This window comes from Hylobates moloch, unplaced genomic scaffold (genome assembly GCF_009828535.3).
Source record: "Hylobates moloch isolate HMO894 unplaced genomic scaffold, HMol_V3 SCAFFOLD_3, whole genome shotgun sequence".
NCBI classification, from domain to species: Eukaryota; Metazoa; Chordata; class Mammalia; order Primates; family Hylobatidae; genus Hylobates; species Hylobates moloch.
The window spans coordinates 81,894,064-81,917,275 of NW_026652278.1; the positions used below are offsets into that span (position 1 = coordinate 81,894,064).

The 23,212-nt window shown below is 33.9% G+C and overlaps 1 protein-coding gene across 11 annotated transcripts in view; it reads right to left on the reverse strand.

The window, feature by feature from the left end:
• PTPN20 (protein tyrosine phosphatase non-receptor type 20) overlaps positions 1-23,212 on the reverse strand; it is a 109,675-nt gene that overhangs the window by 55,417 nt on the left and 31,046 nt on the right. For 10 of the 11 annotated variants that reach the window (XR_009212842.1, XM_058436464.1, XM_058436465.1 and 7 more), the window contains 3 exons: positions 21,784-21,881; positions 19,127-19,239; positions 595-746 (listed from right to left, as the gene is read on the reverse strand). Coding sequence is in view for 10 of the 11 variants with exons in the window: in XM_058436464.1 (XP_058292447.1) it covers positions 595-746; positions 19,127-19,239; positions 21,784-21,881 (363 nt within the window). In the remaining variant the exon portion in view is untranslated. The remainder of the gene's footprint in view (positions 1-594; positions 747-19,126; positions 19,240-21,783; positions 21,882-23,212) is intronic. The other variant, XM_058436468.1, reaches the window with a different exon arrangement.

Below are 23,212 nucleotides of genomic sequence, written 5' to 3' on the forward strand. Positions count from 1 at the left end.
CCAAAATATTAATATTGTCTTTCTAGGAATTTGTTCTAAAAATATTTAAATATATGCATACAGTACATGAAGAGAGATGACTGCTGTTCATAATAGCAAAGACTAGAACAACCTAAATGTCCAAGTGTTCCATGGTAGTTAATTATATGGATAAGTACCTTAATTTCAGAAACTAAATATTAAATTAAGGTACTTATCCATATAATTACCATGCAACACTTAAAAAAATGAGATACTGCTATACATGCTGATAATATATTTGGAAATTGTATCTAGGAGGAAAACAAATTTAAGGATGTAAAGTGCATTCCAACAAATTTTTTTAAAAGTTTGCATGACAAAATGACAAAATGAATAGTGTAAAGGGGCCCTAGAAAGTCTTGAAAGAAAGAGAGAGACTTTATATTTTATATCCTTCTATGCTATTTGGCTTTTTTTCTTTTAACCATGTACATCTATTACTTTAAAATATATATAATATTTAAAAGTAAAAACAATGTACTAAAACCAAATAAAGAAAGAAAAGAAAAGAAACCCTCTGGCAATGATATAAAAAAAGAAATCACATATAGACTTTGTTAAGAAAATATTTACCATAAATTCCTGCATGATATCATACGCTGCTGTTTTTTTCTCAAGCATTTTCAAACAATCCTTGATCGCTGTCTGCTCATGAAAATTGAATATTAATGGTTGAATCTGAGCCAACTGATCTAGTTCTCCTTCAGAAACAATTTTGTGTGTATCTAAGGAAGAGAAAAATTCACATATGTAAGTTACTGGTATATATGTGAAGGGAGATTTTATTTTTGTTTCTGTTTCTCTTAAAGGCACAGCCATTTAAGGGTAAACAGAAGTTTATTTTTCCACGGGTGAAGAGTCTACTACTTTGAAAGAGGCTTCCTTTGGAAAAAATCATGGCTATTTACACCTTGAAATTATACAAAATCCACTGTCCTTGGAGAAAACTGTTCAGTGCTATAAACATAACGGATGCTGTGGATTGAAAAGTGTTCAGTTTTATAATATGAATTGGGTATATGGATTGACAGTTATGCCAAGGCAAGAACGTACAAGGCTTGGATTAGGAAAAAGAGAGAACTTTTGCCCTCCCTGGGACCAAGTGTTTGGAAGTTCCTAGAGTCTGAGATGTGGGGATGTGGAGAGTTCACGTCCTGTTTCATTACTCTGAAACAGATTGAACATGAACACACACACGTGCACACACACCAAGGATGGAGAGGATCTATGCAATATAAGTAATAAGACTAAATAATGGATACATAGGGACACTTGTAACCAATAATTGGGGAAAACATTCTATTAATATTTAATAGCACATATACAATCTTTTTATTTTTAATTATGATCTTTTAGGTCATGTTGACAGTCAATGTTCCAAATATCTGAAATTTTATACATCAAGTCCATTGTCCAAAATGCAATAGATCTAGAAGTCAACAGTAAAAGAATATTTTAAAAGCTTCAAAATTTTGAGGTAGGATGTTCAAGTAAAACAAGTTCTCATAATCTCTTTGCAAAGCCAAATAATGTGAATAATCAAGTTAATACCAGCAAAAAGATATATACAAAACAACACAGCAAAAGAAAAAGGTGGAAATTTCTAAGAATCTGCACATTCCTGGGAAGCACATCTTACCTTGGTACTCCACTATATCCAGAGGCTCTTTGTAGGGTTGGAAGTGAGGGCTCTTGGTTGGGATAGACAGGCACAGAAATCCTAAAATTTCTCACAAATATCCCTAACCTTAGTATGAGAGGAGGTCTGAGCAGGCTAGAAGGGGAGATAAAATTCCCACAAGAGTAGAAACCATTTTGATCATCCTTGATCCCCAACAGCAAAACCCTTAGACCTTCCCATTGTGTTCCACCTTTGCTAGTACAAAAGCTGGGAGAATGAAGAGAGAAAAAAAATGAAAATGTAGAATGACTGTAACAAACACTGGTGTTGACTCCCCAACACTGATTCTACCCCTCTGGTTAGTTAAAGCCATTTGTGATGATTCCACAGTAAGATCCTTCCAGTGAATAATTCAGAAATAGATAGGTGATTTGCGCCAACCATAGAAATAGGCTCGTCTTGTAAAAAAGAGAAGCAAAGTTCTCTTCTACCCGCATCCCTCTGTACAGACATAAACAAAGAAGCATAAGGACCTAATTATCATAGTCTGCCCTCTTATGGCCATAAAAGGAAGGAGTATAGCAAATGTGAAAAAAATAAAGAACCTATGTTCTTGATGACATTAGCAACTGATCATATTGAACCTGGAATCCTTCCTATCTCTGGACTTCCATTATGGTAGAAAATATATACCTTTATCATTAACATCATTCTGAGTTTGGTCTCTTTTTCTTGTAGCCTGATCCAAGAATTCCAATCAAAGTATAAAGGTGGGGCTTCAGCAGTGGATCATGGGAATCATTTCAGCCAGTTTACAGAAAGGGATTTGATCTAGCTATTTGGTGCTTGTATCACCATTGGGTGGGCTTGAAGAGCAGATGCCTCTCTCATTATGACCTAAGAACAACACTGCATAATGGTCTGCCAAGAAAAGTTCTGTCTTTGCCACAATTAGGAAACTGAGAAAGTTGGAGACCATTTTTTCTAGCCACTGGCTCCTGGATGACACCACTTGAGCAACAATGGAGAAATGAGAAAGTCACTACCACAACTGTTGGCTCTAGTAACACATCACCTTACCTATAATGAGGACCAGGAACACCAAGCATGCTATGATGCATAGCAATAAAATGAATGCCTCTCTACACATTTACATCTTGGCTAAGTGCACATGATTGGCAAAGCCCAAATAAGCTACCAGGAAGTCTTGAAAATGTAATTTTTCATTTTTCTGCCTGGGCCATACAGGAAGGTAAACTAGGAGAAGGGTGTGATTGATACCGAGTAAGGGCATCCGTGATATCTGCTTAACATTTCAGCCACACCATGCCCTTTGAGTATCCTGCTCCTTGGCCCCTACCCCTTCAGCACACTTATCATTGTCCTCAGGCAAAATAAAAAATGCAGCCCTCCAAAACATAGTTTACAAGGGAAGACAATGAGATCCAAATAAAAATGGAAATCAGGAAGAATTCATTCCTGCTCAATGAATAAAACTGAAGAGATAGAAAAAGCTATACATGTTCATAACAAAATGGAATAAAACGTGAAACACACACACAAAAATATAATATAATATAGCATGCAGAATAATTTTTAAAATCTATTCTAAAATGGAAGATAGGCTTAAAAAGGAAAATGAACTGTGTATGCAACATGTTGAAAGAAAAGGAAAATAAATTATTTTAAATAAGAGTTCACATGGAGATAAGAAAACAATAGAATTAGGTAAAAAAAAAAGTTTATAAACCTAAGAAAATAAAAGTAAAACTCAAAAGTACATAATTATAGCAATAATTTATAATTAAATCAAATTCTGCAAGAAACAAAGCAGACAGTTGAAAATCGACTTATTGCCATAGGACAAAGGCATGTATACATACATTAATGAAGACAAGAAAGGTTTAAAAACAAACAGTGAAAAGATAATGCATGTGAGGACCTCATCGGAGGCTCAGGAGAAAAGCTGCAGACAGGGTGAGGAACTTGAGAAATCCTCTTTCGTTGGGCAAGCTTGGGAAGGGGAAAAACAGCATTCACAGGAATGGCACCAAGCATGCCCAGAATGCTTTGTCCCTATTTCCCTAATGGACCAAAAGCATACAAAGCTGGGAAAAGGCATGAAACTCTGTCATCCTCAAGGCACAAATGAAGACTCATTAACATTGGGGGTAGGGAAGAGAGAAGGGTATCCCAGACCCAGGCCATAAGATATTCCCTACCCCTGCAGAATGGACAAAATAACAAAGGAGGTACCACCTGAGGCCTTCCTAAGACTGAGGCTGAACAAGGACATCATGTCACCCCCAACCAGGTTGGCCAGCAAGATAATCATAAGTAAGAGCTCTCTACTGCTGGGAATTAGACAAGATCATGGAGAAGACCTTCTCCGAGGTGCATGTACAATGGGAAGAGCTAAAGCAGAGGGTGGAGTAAACACTGAGGCAAATCCTCTACATGTAAGGTAACACTGGACGAATTTGAAGCTGGTGGTGCACTAAGGGTAACCATAGCAATATCAAACCCAAGCCCTGCTGCATTACTGAGTAAACTGATGCAACTCCTCACACTGAACGCCTACCAACAAAAGAGTCATATCCATCCCTATTTACCTCAGTGTCTAGAACTTAGGTAAGAATTACTACAATAGCTCCTCCTTATCTGCAGGGGATATGTTCCAAGACCCCCAGTGGATGCCTGAAACTCTGGATAGTACTGAACCTGATCGTCACCAACTGAAACATATTTTTGTTCATGTCTTCCACCCACAATTTTAATGCCTTTTCCATCTTAAGTAAGCACGTATCATGCAATGTGGCCATAACTTTGGCACTCTGATGTGCAACAGCAAAACGTGGATAGAAGATTCATTCTTACCATAGGTCTAAGCGACTTTAGCATATGATTTTTTTCTTTCCTTATTAAGTCAAGAACTTTCACCTTTTCATGTAAAGAAAGCACTTTACAGCTTCCCTTTGGCATATCCAAATTGCTAGCATCACTACTCTTTGGGGCCATTACTAAGTAAAATAAGGGTTACTTGAACACAAGCACTGTGAGGCCAAAACAGTAGATCTGATAACCAAGATGACTACTAGTTGACTAATAGGCAGGTAGCATATAGGGCATGAATATGCTGGACAGAGCAATGATTCACTCCCAGGCAGGACAGAGCAGGACAATGTGAGGTTTCATCACACTACTCAGAACAGCATGCAATTTAAAACTTACTGTTTATATCTGGAATTGTCCACTTAACATTTTTAGTCTGTGGTTGACTGCAGGTAACTGAAACTATGAAGAGTGAAACCACAGATAAGACATTTTTACTTCTATCTCCAGACTATACAATATCCAGTTTTTGACCAAAAAATTATCGAGTACACACAGAAGTAAGAAAAAGAGAAAAAAGTTGCCAAGAGACAAAACAATCAACAGAACCAGACAGAGATATAACATACGTTAAAACTGTCAAGTGATGAATTTAAAATAGTGATAATCAATGTGTGAAAAGGCAGTGGGAAAAGTAAACAACATACATGAACAAATGGAGAATTTCAATGGAGAGATGGAAGCCATAAAAAGAATAAAGTGGAAATGCTTAAAGTAAAAAAATATTGTAAGAAATTAAGCATGTTATTGATAAGCTCATCAGTAGATTTTACAGAGGCAAGGAAAGAATTCATGAATTACAAAATAGATCAAGAGGAATTATCCAAATTAGAACACAGAGAAAAAAGGTAGATGAGGGGCAGACGCAGAGAAGAGGAGACCATCCAAGAACTACAAGCCAGTATCAAACAGACTAATATATTATACCTGTAAATGGAATCCCAAAATAGAAGAGAAGGAGAATTGGGCAGAAGAAATATTTGAAAAGATAATAACTGAGAATTTTTTCTAAAATGAATGAAAGACACCAAGCCTCAGATCCAAAAGTTCATCAAAAACAATATAAGCCAGAAGACAATTGAGTGACAACTTTAATGTAATCAAAGGAAAAATCAACATAAAGAAATTAAGATTTCAGTAAAGTAAATACATGACTAATTATAAAAGCTAGTATTCTTGTAACAATAATGTGTAACTTCACTTTTTCTTTTCTACATGATTTAAGAGAGAACTTTTTCCTAAATTTATTAGTCTAAAAATTAAAAAATTACCATAACTTTAGATTGTAAATCCACATTTCATTTTCTACATAAGAAACTAAAGCAATAAAAACATTATTTTATGTTTTGGAACACATAATATACAAAAATGTAATTTTGTGATAACAAATGAAAAAGATGGAGTCAAAACTGTTAAAGGAGCACAGAATTTTTTGTATTTTACTGAATTAGGCTGGCATAAATTCAAATTAGAGTGATAAGTTTAGGATGTTAAATATAATGCCCACGGTAACCCCAAAGAAAATAGCTTAAAAATACATAAAGGAAATTTTTAAAGAATTTAAATATTTCATTACAAAAGGCAACTAAATACAAAAGGAGACAGTAAGGCAAAAAAAAAAATAAGGAACAAAAAAGCTACAAGAAATACTTTTTTAAAATAGCAAAATGACAGAAGTCTCTCCTTATCAGTAATTACTTTAGATGTAAATGAATTAAACTCTCCAATTGAAAGAAAGATTGGCAGAATGGATTAAAAAATAAAAACATGATCCAACTATACACTGTCTACAGAGGACTCACTTTAGATCCAAAGACATGAATAGGTTAAAAGTAATATTCCATGCAAACAGGAACAAAAACAGAGCATGAATAGCTATATTAATATCAGATAAAATTGATTTTAATTTTAAAAAAGTTAAAAATGACAAAGAAGGACATTATATATCATAAAAGGTTCAATACAGCAAGAGCATGTAACAGTGATAAACATTTATGCACCTAGTAACAATCAAAATACACAAAGCAAAAATTGGCAGAAATGAAGAGAGAAACAGTTTTACAATAATAATTGAAGACTTCAATATCCCATTTTCATTAGTGGATAGAACAATTAGACAGAAGAAAGAAAAGGGAGGACTTGAACAATATAATAAACGAAGTGTATCTAACAGATACATACAGAATCCTCTGTGCAACAACAGACCACATATTCAAGAACACATGGAATATTTTGCATGTGTTAGGCTATAAACTAAGTATCAGTCAATTTTAAAAGACTGATATCACAAAAAGTATCTTCTCCAAATACAAGAGATAAAGTTAGAAATCAAATATAAGAAAAACTGATAAACTTACAAATTTGTGAAAATTAAACAACATAATTTTAAAACACCAATGGATCAGAGAAGAAATTACAAGGGAAATTAGAAACATTTAGAAATGAGTGAAAACATAACACAACATATCAAAACTATTGGACACAGCAAAAGCAGAGTTAAGGGGGAAATTTATAGCTATAAATGCTTACATGAAAAAAACAAGGCCTCGAATAAACAAACTAGCTTTACAATGTAAGGATTTACAAAAAGAAGAACAAACTAAACCTAAAGCTAACAAAAGGAGGGAAATAGTAAAGATTAGAGCAGAGATCAAAATATAAAATATAAAAAAGAGAAAAATCAATAAAACCAAAAGCAAGTTCTTCAAAAATATCAACAAAATAATGTGATGAACCTTTAATTAGATAAACTAAGATGAAAAAAGACTCAAATTACTAAAATCAGAAATAAAAATGAGGACATTACTACCAATTCTAAAGAAATAAAAAAGATTATAAGGGAGTACTATGAGCAATTGTATGGAAAAAAACTGGATAACCTCAATGAAATAGACAAATTTATAGAAACACAAAACTTACCAAAACCAAACCATAAAGAAATAGAAAATCTGAACAGACCTATAACTAGTAAGGTCATTGAATAAGTTATCAAAACTATCCCAAAAAAGTAAGCCCTGGATCCAATGGCTTCACTGGTAAATTCTACCAAACATTTAAAGGAGAGCTAACACGAATACTTCTCAAACTGTTTAAAAAAATTAAAGAGTAGCGAACACTCCCTAACTTATTCTATGAGGCCAGCATTATCCCAATATCAAAGCCAGACAATTATCCTACATGAAAAGAAAATTAAAGGTCAATATCCATCTTAAACATTGATGTAAAAATCCTCAACAAAATAGTAGCAAAGCAAATATTTAGCGGCATATTAAAAAGATCATACACCATGATTATGTGGGATTTATTACCGGAATGCAAAGATGACTTAACATATAAAAATCAAGGTAATACAATATGCTAACAGAAAAAAAGGCATGCTTATCCCAATTGATGCAGAAAGAGTATTTGACAAAATTCAACATCCTTTCAAGAATATATTCTTTTTTTTTCTTTGAGACAGAGTTTCACTGTTGTGCAGGCTGAAGTACAGTGGTGTGATCCCAGCTTACTGCCACCTCTGCCTCCTGGGTTCAAGTGACTCTCCTGCTCTGCCTCAGCCTCCCAAGTAGCTGGGATCACAGGCACCTGCTACCACGTCTGGCTAATTTTTGTACTTTTTCTTTAGTAGAGACATGTTGCCTAGGGTGGTCGTGAACTCCCCAACCTCAGGTGATCTGCCTGCCTTGGCCTCCCAAAGTGCTGAGATTACAGGCATGAGCCACCATGCCTGGCCTATTTGTTTGAAGAAAAAAATTCAACAAACTAGGAACATAAGAAAGATACCTAAACATAATAAAAGTTATATATGGAAAACCCACAGCAAACATACTCAATGTTGAAAGAGTAAAAGCTTTTCCCCTAAGATCAGAAACAAAGCATGGATGCCACTTTTGCCACTTCTATTTGACATAGTATTGGAAGTCCTAGTCAGAGAAATTAGGAAAAAAAAAGAAATAAAAGCCATCCAAATTGGGGAAAGCAAAAAGTAAACATCTCTGTTTGCAAATGATATGATATTTATGTAGAAAATCCTAAAGATTATTGGATTTTACACACACACACACACACACACACACACAGAGTTAAAAAAATTCAGTAAAGTAGCAGGATACAAAGTCACACACAAAAGTCAGTTGCATTTATATATACTCACATGAACAATCTGAAAATGAAATTAAGAAAACAATTTCATTTATGGTAACATATAAAAAGAAATGAAATACTTTGAAATTAACTTAGCCAAGAAGGGGAAGGGAAAGATTTGTATAAAGAGACCTACAAAACATTGCTGAAAAAAGAATTAAACAAATATATCTCATGTTCATGGTTTGGGAGATTTAATATCATTAAGATATCAGTACTACCCAAAATGATCTACATATTCAATGCAATCCTTATCAAAATCCCAATGACTCCTTCTGCAGAAATAGACAAACCCATCCTAAAATTCATAGGGATTTCAAAGGACCACAAATAGCTAAAACAATCCTGAAAAATATGGGGAAAAAAAGACTCACGCTTCTTGATTTCAAAACTTACTACAATACTACAGTAATCAAAACAGTCTGGTACGGGCATAGACAGACATATAGGCCAAAGGAATAGAAGAAAGAGTCCAGAAATAAAACCCAATGATTTTCAAAAAAAATTGTCAAGGCCATTTAATGGGAAAAACACAGTCTTTACAACAAACGGTACTGGGAAGCTGGATATCCACATGCAAAATAATAAAATTGGATCTTTACCTAATGCCATATACAAAAATTAACTCAAAATGGATCCATTACCTAAATGTAAAAGCTAAAACTATAAAACTCTTACAAGAAATCATGGCAATAACTTCAAGACATTGGATCTGGCAATGATTCCAAAGGTACAAACAAATTTTTAAAAATATAATTAATAATACTGAAATATACACTTAAAATGGTTAAGATAGTAAATTTTATGTTACGTAAGGTTTACAACCATAAAAATAATTTGGAGAAAATACCTCTAAGTAACCCACAGATCAAAGGGGAAGTCACAAGAGAAATAGGAAGACATTTTGTTAAAAATGCATAGATTGTATTTTTAAGCAAAGTTTTATATGAAAAAAAAATGAGCACTTAGAATTCCCATATATCCCCTGCCAAAGTTTCACTTCCTATTGTTTTACATTTGGATGGTATATTCATTAGTATTGAACCACTATTGATACATTTTTTTTAACTAAAGTCCATACTGTATTTTGGTTTTCTTAGATTTCCTTAATATCTTTTTACTGTTTCAGGAGCCCATCTAGGATAAAACATTACATTTAGTTGTCAAGTCTCCTTGGGCAACTTTTGGCTATGATGGCTTCTCAGATTTTTCTTGTTTTTGATGACCTTGTTAGGTTTGAAGAGTACTGGCCAGGTGTATTCTTCAATGCCTTACTATTGAAATTTGTCTAATTTTTTTCTCATGATTAAAACTGGGGTTATGGGTTTTCAGGAATAAGATCACAGAGGTAGTATGCCATATTTATCCATAGTATCAAGGGTATATTCTATTAACATGATGTATGACAGTTGATGGTGACCTTGATCACATGGCTGCAGTAGTGTTTATTAGGTTTCTCTACTATGCAGTTATTCTTTGTACTCCTCTGGCCATACTGTACTCTTTGAAAGAAAGTCAATATGTGCAACCCACACTTAAGAGGTGGGAAATTATGATCCACTTCCTTTAAAATTGATTATCAACATAATTTATCAGGAATTCTTCTGCATGGGAGATTTGTCTCTTCTTCCCCATTTATTAACATATTTAATCATTTATTTATATCAGTATGAACTCATGGATGATGATTTTATACTTCATACTATAATCCATTGCTGCATTAGATTGTTGTTTAAATTGTTCCACCTTTTGCTACTTAGAATGAGAAAACATTATAAATTGAATGAAAATTTAAAAAACTCAAAATGTGTGGGATGCAACTAAAGCAGTACTTACAGGAAGATTTGTTGTATTAAATGCTTGTACTACTGTTGTCCCTCTGTATTTGCAAGGGATTGGTTCCAGGACCTCCCACGGATACCAAAATCCTCAGATGCTCAAGTCCTTTACACAAAATAGCATAGTATTTGCATATAATCTAAGCACATCCTCTCTCTCAAATACTTTAAATCATGTCTAGATTACTTATAATACCTAATACAACATAAATGCCATGTAAATAGTTGTTATACTATATTTTTTAAATTTGTAATTTTTTGTTGTTGTATTGTTATCTTTGTTCTAAAATATCTTTGATCCATAGTTGGTTGAATTTGTAGATGCAGAATCTACAGATATGGAGGGCCAGTTGTATTTATGAAAAAGAAATACATCAATAATCTAAGTTTCCACCTTAATAAATTAAGAAAAGACAAAACAAAATCCAAAGCAAGAAGGAAAAAGGAAATAATAAAGAGCAGAAATCAATGAAATTGAAAACAATGAGAAAGTAAGGGAAACTAAAAGCTAGTTCTTGGAAAATATCAATAGAATTGATACAGTCTCTAGCCAAACTGATCAAGAAACACAGAACAAGGACACATTTTATGAAATGAAAAAAAAGAGAGGTGATCAATTAAGATAAGACATTAAAAAGTTAATGAGGGAATATTACAAACAACTCTAGTCCCATAAGTTAGACAATTTACATGAATGGGACAAATTCACTGAAAAATACAAACTGCCAAAACTCATTAAAAAAAAGAGAGACACCTAAATAGTCCTATATCAATTAAATAAACTGAATATTGTTATGGGCTGAATTGTGTCACCCCCCAAAAAATACATATGTACTAAGTCTTAACTCCCAGTAACTCTAAATGTGGCCGTATTTGGAGATAGGGTCTATAAAGAGGTGATTAAGTTAAAATGAAGTCATTAGAATAGCCCTTAATGGAATATAACTGGTATCCTTATAAGAAGAGATTAAGACACAGATATACACAGTGGGAAGACCATGTGAAGACACAGAGGAAAGACGACCATCTGCAAGTCAAGGAGAGAGGCTTCAGAAGAAATCAACTTTGCTCACATCTTGGTGTTGGACTGATAGCCCACAGAACCATAAGATCCATTCTTGGATATTTTGTTATAAAAGCCCCCCCCCCAAAAAAAAAACTAAAAACCAACACAAATATGTATTTAGAAACCTCACAAATTCTAGGTCCAGTTGGCCTCACTGGTGAATTTTAGCAAACATTTAAGGAAGCAATACTACCAATTTTATACAAACTTTTCCAGAATATTGAAGAGGAGAAAACACTTCCCAAATAATTTTATAAGGGAAGCATTACTCTGATACTAAAACCAGTAATAGATATCACAAAAAAAGAAAATTACAGATCAATATCTGTCACGAACATAAACACAAAAAAAGTCTTCAGGAAAATACTAGCAAATCAAATCGTAAAACATAAAAACAATATTACACCATGACAAAGTTGGGCTTATCCCAGGAATGCAAAGCAGGTAAGGTATTTGGAAATCAACCAAAGTAACTCATGATATATCAACAGGCAAAAAAAAGAAGAACTATATGATCATCTCAGTAAATGCAGAAAAAGCATTTAACAAAAGTAAGAGTCAATTCATAATAACTCCGGGAAACTAGAATAAGAGGAAGGCTCCCTTAATCTGATAAATGGCATTCACAAAAATACTACAGCTAACATTATCCTTTATGATGAAAAACAGAATGCTTTCTCCCTAAAATGGAGAATCTGGAAAGGATGTCCACTCTCTTTCAACATTGAACCAAAGGTCCTAGCTAATGCAATAAGTCAATAAGTCAAAAAAAAAAAAAGAAGAAAGAAAAGAAATGAAAGGCATATACATTGGAAAGGTAGAAAAATAAAACTGTGTTTATTCACCAACATGAGTATCTACATAAAAAAGTTCCAAAAAATATATTTAAAAGGCCCTAGAATTAATGAGCATTTAGGAAGGTTGAAGGACACATTGGTAATACACAAAAATCAATCATATTTCTATCTACTATCAATGAACAATAGAAGTTAAAATATTTTTCATAAGTCTCATTTACAATAGCACCAAAACATATGAAATATTAGATATAAATCTAACAAAACATATATACAATCTATATGTTAAGACTGCAAAACAAACAAACACTGATGAAAGAAATCAATGCAGACCTAAACAGAGTGAGGAATGCTTCCATCAGGAGAAACAACCACAAATCCGTTGAACTGGAATTTGAGAACGCCACCAGGCCATTTTGGGCTCCTCACATGCTACTGAATCATCAGGGAAAGGGGGATTACTACACCGCCTAGTGTGCTGGATTCTAAGTATTAAGGGGGAACTGGGCTGCTGCTATCCAATGGAGTAAGGAGGAATATGTTTGCAATGCAGGTGACCCTCTAGGGTGTGTCAAGGTGATTAAGTAAACGGAAAACTACAACCACCCAATCTAGGCAGAACTACTAATGACTTAGATCTTGAGGAATGAATGTTTGGGTCACCCTATCAGACAAGGAACCACAACCAAATGGGATGTTTGCTGAGCTGAAAGAGAATACCATACAGGTGTAAGACGGCAGTGATCAAAACCAGATACAACCACGTGACCAGCTGCATAAACAGGGATTAAATATTGTGAATTCTTTTCTTTATTGATATGCATATTATATATATATATTTTTGTTTTCTTTTAAAAATATTAAAGGGAATGTGAATCAGTTGGAAAAGAAAGAATATCACTCAAGACAAAAAAGAGGCACTTTTGGAGAAGGGGAGAGAATGTTTTCAGTTGTACAGTTGTACACAGATTAGTTTTATCACCGTAGATGCAAGCATAAGGTTGTCTTTATTTGGATATTAAGTAACTAAAAGGGTGTATATAGGTGCCAGGCTGATACAGGGTGGACTGTGATAGCTTTAAAATATGTTGACAGGGCTAGGCTGGACCACTTTTCCCAGAATTCTGTTCCCTGAATGTTTCCAGCTAAAACAGGGCACAAGCGAGGTTCTCATGTCAAATCTGGAAGGTGAACACGGGGCAGCAGCTATTCTGTGCTCAGACGCACCGTGGATGATCTCCTGACTCCCCTCATTCTATATGTGGAGGGAAGAACTTAAAATCACAACAGTGCCAATCCTACCTGAATGAATATAACTGGCATGTCATTCTATCTAAATTTCAAACAAGTTTACGCAGGAATGAACAAAATAATTTAAAATCACTGACGTAGCAAAAACTTGCCCAAATAGCTACAAAAATGTATTTTTTTAAAAATTAGAGGGAGGATTTTCCTTTCCAGATATATTAGGATGAGTAGAATCAAAACAGAATAATATACGTCCACAGGAACAAACAAGTCAATTAGTAAAAAAATTTAGAGACTACAAAAGGATCAAACATTTTTGGAAACTTAGTATGTGATAAAAGTATATATAAATTCATTTGGGAAATGTGGTTTACTTAGTGAATAGTGCTGGTATAACTGTCCAGTCATATGAAAGAAAATATAGTTTTCTATACTCCTATAATATTTAGCAATAAACTGCAGATAGATTCATGATCTAAGCAAAATAAATGAATAAAAATTCTGAAGAAAATTTAGGAGAATATTTGTATGTTTTTCCTGTAAAGAAGACCTTTTTAAACATTTTAGAAATTAAGAATGCTCATGAAAGTCTCCCTTCTTAAGGTATAGAATTGAGGGTTACAATTTATAGCACATTTGTCAGACAGACAACATGTTAAGATTTCCAACATGTGAGGAGTTCCTACAAATTAATAAGAAAAGAAAAACAATGAACAAAATTTATAAATATGCAAATCCAAGAAGAAGTTAATAAACATATATTAAGATACTTGATCCTGGGTCGATCCTGGCTGGGCGCGGTGGCTCATGCCTGTAATCCCAGCACTTTGGGAGGCCAAGGGGGGCGTGGATCACAATGTCAGGAGTTCGAGACCAGCCTGGCCAACATGGCGAAACCCGGACTCTACTAAAAATACAAAAATTAGCCAGGCATGGTGGCTAAGCTTTTGGAAAGGAATCTGGTATTGTCCATTAAAATATAAAACAAACATAAACTTTGACTTAACTATATTACTTTAGGGAATCTAACCAAAATCAAAGTACCAGTACTTAGGAAATACATGTAAATATATATATTGCAGAAAAAGTCAGTTGGAGAATGGGTGAATATATTATGGTATTTCCATACAATGAAATATTAGACAACTATTAATCCTATGTTAGAATATGTCTTAACCTATGTAATAATATAGTTTAAATTTTAAAAACTACGGTTGCAGAGTAATTGTAGAGTTGTAGAGCACACATCAATTTTTATTTAAACTTTAAACAGAAAATCTGTTTTTATATCTTTGTGTATTCTTAGATAAACTATTATACTGGTTGCTTCTGAATCGGGATTCAAGATGATGGGAGGAAATTATTAATTTTTTCTCTGTATCATTCTATATTGATTTTCATTAAAATATTAGCATACATTAACTTTATAATTTAATTTTTTAAAATTTTGGCTTTTAAAATATTTTATTAAATGTTAAATAGGTACAAAATAATAGTTAAGTAAAATATCTTTAAGAAAAAGAACAATACATACCCAATTTAAAACAGAACATTAGCCCCTGATGCTCCTGTGTCCCCTTCCCAGACCTCATTCCTTGTCCTCCTCCCTCAGGGAAAAATCACTATTCTGAATTGTACTATCATTCCTTTTGTTTGTTTTGTTTACCCTTTATGCTGTTTTGCATATTTCACAAATTTATATAGATTACATTATTTTGTTTTAAATCTTGACTTTTTTGCTAAGACTACATCTGGGTTTATTCATCTTCACATTAAACAAAATACAATATCTAATTCATATGTGCTGGTGATGACAGATATCTGAGTTGTTTACAGTTGAAGTCTATTACAAACAAGCCTAGTATGGACATTCTTGCATATGTCTTCTGGTACAAAAGGGAAAGAGTTTCTCTAAGCTAAATAACCAGGAAGGGAATTGCTAGGACATACGGCATATGCACACTAAAAAAATACCAAATTATTTTCCAAAATGGTTTCCATCAAGCCACATACTCACCAATATCAACTATTATCACATTTTTAAAAATGGAAACAATCTAGTCAGTGTAAATTATTATTTCACTATGATTTAATTTTCACTTCCCTGATTCAAAATTAGATTGGACCACTTTTTCAGATTTTCTCTTCTGTGAAATGTTTGTTAATGTGTTTTGCCCATTTTTCTATTTGTTTATCTTTTACTTACTAATATGCAGTTTTTTATATTTTCTAGGCATTAATCCTTTGTGAGCATAGACCTCAGTAACAGACCCTAGGAGGAGCCCAACCATAGTCCTAAACTGAAACCGAAAAGGAGGGTACTAAGAAAGAAAAAAGCAGTGTCTATCTACTTTTCTCTAGGAACTGGCCTTACTCTAACAGCTAAGACATGGTATTTCCTGTTTGCAAAGGAATGTGTTCTTATTTTTATTTTAAAAATATAGTTATATTCAAAATTCCACTTCTGCCTAAATACAGAAAGCTAGTATGAGCATCACTCATACCCTAACAATATACACAAGTTGAAAAAAAAACACTAAATCAAAATTTTATTGAACCCATCAGAGAGCTGAGGTTGCAGGGCAACCAAGTAGTCTGAAATCTAAGGAAAGACAGACTCTCCTAAGGAGTGACAGGACATGAACAATGGCTCCCTGTGGCAGTTAAAGGGAGAAAGAGATACCAGGCACTATACAAGTGGGAAAGAAGTATTCAGACATAAAATGTAATGCACTGCTGATAGCTGGATGTGGGCCAGTGTGACAGTACAGAACAGCATAAAGCCACAGACACAAAAAGAACTTGCACGCATTCACAGACTCAAATTCACAGACCTCCAACAGGTGCTCATAAGAAAGACTGAGAGCAGAGCAGGAAACGGGAAGAACCATTCCCTCAGAAGGGTAGGCTTGGAGGAGGGGAGCTACTGTCATGGTCGAAAATGCGTAAAGCCCCACTTATACCTATTTCTCCCAGAACAAAAAGCCTTACACTGCAGGAGGAGGAGCAGCAATCCCTGCTGTGTATAAGTGTAGATCCACTGCAGTTGGGAACAGAGCAAACAAAACCCATCTATTCCTAGAGAAGGTGCAGAAAACAGTCCTAAGCCCAGGATTTGTGCCATTATTATTACAAAACTCCTACCACTACTCTAAGTGAAGGGGAGGAAACCTTCTCCACTGTAGACTTGCCAAAGGTGTCAGGCAGAGTCTGGATGCCATGAGAAGGGGGTAGTATCACTGACCAAGCCTGTCACTGAGGGCCAGGGACAGAGGACCTGCCCAAGGCTGAGAATGGAATAGGACAACAAAGAATGACTTGGCCCTCCCTCCCCAGGCAAGCAAGCACCAGTCTACTACTGGAAGATGGGCAGGAGGAGAGAGAGCCCTTCTAAAGCACAGGCACACAAGGAAGGCCTAAAGCTGAGGACAAAACAGGAAGAGGCCAAAAATAAAAACTCCTTAGCACCCCAGCTGCCACCCTGCGCACAAGCTAAATCCTAAGGAATTCTAAGCCAATGGTTCACTATAGGTAATGAGAGCAACACAAAATCGAAACCCAGCTCATGTCGTAAATGGCCTACCAGAGGAATAGGAATGACTTATTTCTAGGCATAAATTATATTTACTTTAGTCTCTTTTTTTCTACACCCAGTACCAACACTCAATCAGATATAAAGACACATAATGAAGCTGCAGCAGCTGCAACAACAGAAGCCAGTGTCAAAAAGCAAAGCAATCACGAAAAAAATATCAGCAACAACCCATCTGTCAGAGTTATCCAACAGGGAATTTTAAATAACTATCATTAACATGTTAATCTCTATGAAAAATGCAAACAAAACCCATTAACAACAGAGACGGAATCTGTAAGAAAGTGTCAAATGGAAATGTTGTACATAAAAAACACTGTAAGCTTTCAATGGGTTCATTAGTAGACTCGACACAACCAAGAAAGGAATCAGTAAACTTGAAGACAGGTTGACAGAAATTACCTAACTGAAATACAAAGAGTAAAAAAGAGTAGGAGAAAAATAAGTAAAAAGCAACCAATAACGTTAGTACAGCTTCTTTGGAATACAGTTTGTCTGTTATACATTTATGACCCAGCAATCCCACTCCTAGATATTTACCTTAAAGTAATGGAAACTTATGTTTACACAAAGTTTGTGAATATCTGTAGTACTTTTATCCATAATTGCCAAAATCTGGAAACAACCCAGTGTCCTTCAACTGGTGAATGGAATACTATTCAATAAAAAAGAAATTAAATACTGATAAATGCAATGACACAGATGAATATCAAAAGAATTATGCTAAGTGAAAGAAGTTGGACTCAAAATGCTACATATTTATGATTCCATTTTATATAATACCTTGAAAAAGACAAAAGTAAAGAGAATGAAAATAGATTACTGGTTGCGAGGCACTGGTGGTAGGGTTAAGTACAAAAAAATACAAGAGAAATTTGGGGGGACATAGAAATGTACCATACCTTGATTGTGGTGGTAAACCTTGGTCAAACCTCATAGAACCGTATGCTAAAAGGGTGAATTTTACTGTATGCCTCAGTTTAATTAAGCATGTTTTAATTAATTAAAAATTATGCCTCATTTTATAAAAGCATATTCTTATAAACTATTTTTGTATGAGATCTGCATTTTAATAATTGCATAATATAATATTTTCTTAATTGGGTTTGATATTTTTCAAATAAAGTCATTAGAGAAGATGTTTCCAACATTTGATGGGATGTTGGTTATGGATCACCTCTAAGATCCTCTCCAACTCCAAGGTTTTTGAGGTGTGCCTGTGATCCCCCAAGTTTACAAGCACAAATTATATATATATATGTATATATATATATATACACATATATGTGTATATATATATACACATATATGTATATATATATATACACATATATGTATATATATACACATATATATACACACACATACATACACATATATGTTAAGTATATATTCATAGTTCTAATTACGTTTATATTATATATACATGTAAATACGTATACACAAAAAGTTCTGAAATATTCTTCAGTGTTATCATTTATTATACGTATTTGTTATTTTCTTTTTTCCCACTATAAACATGTGATAATTTGTAATCCAAAAATGTTATTATTTTACTTACAAAACATATATTGTGCAACAAATTTTTAAAAAGGAAATAAGGAAGCAGGTAGTTATTTTTCAAATCTATAAAATACCTAGCTTTAAAAAAATGGATTTTACTAAACTGACATATTTAATACTTTAAAATACTTGAAGAAAGGATAGAAATTAGCCATTTTGAATATGGGGTGTGGAGTATTTTTTTAATTGCATTTTTTTATTTTTAAAAGAAAATCCTAGAAAACCATATTTTCCTATTTTTTGAAGTTTTCCCTAGCTCTTTCCTTCATTTGTATTAGAAATATCTTTGTGCATATCTCTAAAATAGAGCCTCAACTTGCTACTACAAATAGGATGATGTCATACCAGAAAGTAGAGGGGAGAGAGCCTGTGAGGGCCCTGAAGGCTCCTCATCCTCACTGCTCCACCTGTCTCTTCTGAAGGGGCCTCTGGCTGTCCACACGCTGGGATCACTGCCACTAGAAAAGAAATGTATATATTTGCCCATGGTTTCAAAGAATATATACATTTGAGAAATACTTTCTAATCATCTTTATTGATTATTTAATTGACATTCACTTCCATTTCAATTCAGCCACCCACTCCCATTGTCATCACCTGAAACTGGTCCACTTGTGAGATAATTCCCAAATCCCAATGTCTGATCACAAACTCCATCTCCTCCCACTACTTTTACCTTGCAAACTAGTCGCCTCAGATCCATCCGCTTATTTACCTTCTCCCCTCCTTTACCTAGGCTGTGGGAGGGAAGTACTCGGGTCACTGGGCTTTCTAATATCGGCAGAGAGCCGTTTGGAAAACACCAGCACGTCCCTGGTTGGTTTCCTGTACCACTCTTCCATGGCAGCTAATTCCAAGCCACCATCTTGTTATAGTCCTTATCTTAATACCCTCTCTGACTTAGTAAAAATGTAACTTCTTCTAGAAAATGCAAGCCAGAAAATAGAAATTCTTTCAATTTATTATCTTTTAAAACATTTACTTAGATGGATCAATGTCTTTCTTATTCCTTGCTTTCTGCCTGTTCAAAATTCATCCTTCCGTGTTCTAACCTGATTCCTTCTGCCTCCTCTAAGGTACTTTTCTATAACTTATTTTTTTTAACATATCATGAATCTCTCCCTATGTACAAATTCTTTCATATCATAAGAATACTCAATTTTCTGTATCTTAAAAATAGGAAATGCTTTAAACTCTGTCTAGCTACTAATTGTTAACAGATTTTTCAAATACTAGCCCATACCCACTTTCTGTTTCCTTTGCAACGTCTCCATACTCAACTGACTTGCTAATGCTATTAACTTGGCTCTTACTGCACTTTCATTTGCAACCCTACCTAGCAAAATCCTCCTAATTTGACTTCTGCATCTAACCTTCAATGTTTAGAGAAAATTCTTCCTAAAATACAAACTTAATTACACCTGCCCACCAATATCAGGATAAATCAAGGCCCCTTATCAGACACCTAAGTTTAGGATAATGGCCAGGTGGCCTCTGTCTACTTTTTCATCACCATCTCCACTGATTTCCTACATGCACTGTATGCTTTAACCTTAGCAAAATAAATGCCTTTTTCTTTTACTTCTGTAAGGAATTTAGGGTTTCTTACTCTTTTCTTCTTCTCACTTTTTTCTTGGATTACTGTAAACATTTAATTAATCTCCACTGACTGCCACTTCCAGCTATCCTCACCTTGCCACCAGCATTCCTCCTTCTAGATGGATAAATAGATAGTTGCATGAATAAAAAAAGAAGACCCTCCATATGCATCCTTTTCATTTTAACAGACTGAATAAAATGTATACTCAGCTTCACATATATGGCATTACTTCCCACTCCAGCCCACGCTGTATTTTGGGCTCCACCTCTCAACTTCTCCAGCTTCCTGGCATTCCACCTCACACACACCCTACGACTCTTGGCACCTAATATTTCTCCCCATTAGTAAGATATTTTCACAACTCCTTACCCTCACTCAAACTTCTTCTTCTTGCCTGAAATGTTCTTCTCTTTTTCACCTGCTAGGTTTCTATTTAATTAAATCCTAAATTCAACCAAAATATCTTTTCTTCAAAGAAGCTTGTGGGAAACCTCTGTCATGCATAGTCCATCTTCTGTACCCACAATCTTTGGATTTTTACTCTAAAATAATATTTACTACATTGTACATCAATTTGTCTTTTATATGTCTGTTTCCCTAATTAAACTGTGAACTAAAGAGCAAAAAATACATAGTAGTTTGTATTTATGTACAGTGCTTAGCATATCATAGAATCTCAAAATGTCTTTGGAATTACTATTATCTGTTTAATGCACTTCTGAAAGTTGTACATATAAATTTCATACAATATGCATACAAAAACACATAATATAAAGAATATACATATTCTTATACAGTGCTATTCCAGTGAGGGTAGCTAATATTACTGATAAACCTCTAAGAAAATATGGCTTAACAAAATGTTTCCTCATTTGATGTTTTTGCTTATAACACCTAAATTCGAACATTTTATAAGCATGAAAACTTGTTTCTTTGTTTTCCTAATGGAAATTTACTGTTCTTCAGGTACTTTAAATTTTTAAAATATATACTATCAGAAATTCACCATACTAACAATCCTATTGTTTATACCATATAATTTTCTTTCTGAAAATAGATTACATTTCTAATAAAATTTAGTGCTGTACCGTGAGCTTCATGCTACCTCAAGTACACTGACCACTTCAAAAGCTCCAAGCATATTTGCAAAAGCTTTGACGCCATGTAACTATTGAGAAGATAGAGAAATCGAATCCTTCAAGAATACTTTTCTCTTATGTTAATTACCATATGTAAGAGATCATAAACATATTTCTAAGAAAGCTAAATCAAGTTTATAAAAAGCTATATCTTGAAAAATTAAACATTTGAGGGCCATTATTCACTGTCTCCATGCAGAGGGCTAGCTATGAATATAAGTAGCATAAACAGAAAACTCACTAAATAAGCATATTAGTTATACCTTTCTGAAGGCTCTTCAAAAACATCCTCATAATCATTGTGTGGGAAATTCCGAAGACAAAGTTTTACCTTCTCTGAGTTAACTTTATTTTCAAAAACCTACAGACATAAGAAAGGAAACAAATTATAGCCCTGGTTTTAGAAAAATGTGGTTTAAAAGAAACGTGATTTCTATAGCTACTTAAGAAGAGCAAAAAGATTTGCAATAATGGAATTATAACCACAATCACAGAGTATAATGTCTGCTCCTAGAAAATCACTTAATTGTATATCTCCCTATTAAATATTTTCCAATCTGTCAAAACAGTGTAGAGTACTATGTAAAGAGAAGTTATTTAAATTGAATTGCTCAAGTGATTTTTCAAAACTAAATTTTTAAAAAGCTTCATTTGAGAAAAAATAGATTTATTACTTCAGCCCAGAAGAAATTTTCTTGTGTTTACCATGTTTTGTTTACTGTGAATACAAAATTCCTGCCACTATATCTATCTTTACTTTAGTACTTGCACCATCTAATCTACTAATTCTAAGTATGTCTCCACATTCCACTGCCCAATTTAGCACTGGAAAGACTTCAGTCTTGATAACTCGCAGTGCCAGTGCCCCAGCCACCATATACATGTTTCCTTCCTTCCTTGTCTAATACTGTCTTGCCATGCTTGGCCTTCTATTTTCTCGAGAACATCTTTTGAATCAGCTGATCAAATCTCATTCACACACAGAAATAACTTTAGGACTATTATTGAAATTAAGTAATATGAATTTTTTAATTTAAATTGGAAATAAGTGATATATTTATATAGTAAGTATCATTATCCACTAATATGATATAGCTATCCAGCAAAAAACATTACAAAATATTCTCAATAAAGACAATGTATACCTTTTCTTAGATTTACTCCTAAACACTTTAAGTGGCACAATTGTAAATGTAATGTCATAGATTAGACCTTTTATTTGCTACACACTGCTCAATCCACAAACCACATGTTTTTACATCTAGCATTTTTGTGTACATTCCATTCTAAATACTTTAAACTTCCATTATGATTTCTTCTTTGACTAATGAGTTTGTTAGTGTTTGCTTGGTGTATATTTAATTTTTACTTTAAAATCACAGGAAAACGTCCACCTAAGATTCCTTCTCATTAAACTATGTAACTACAATACATGAAATAAAATGAGCTTCACGGAGTTGAACTAGTTTTGAAATCAGCACTGATTGGTAAATCCCTAAAAATTAATTTCAGGATAATTAAAATTGAAATGTAGAAAGTGTGGCTCCAGTGGGATGGAGGAAAAGAAGTGGGACATATGCTATTACACAACATGATCCCACTTCCGTCCTATGAGACATGCTTAAAAGTCATTTGAATATAATTCATTTACTTAGAAAAAGTGACATCTGGAAGTCCTAATACAATTTAAAC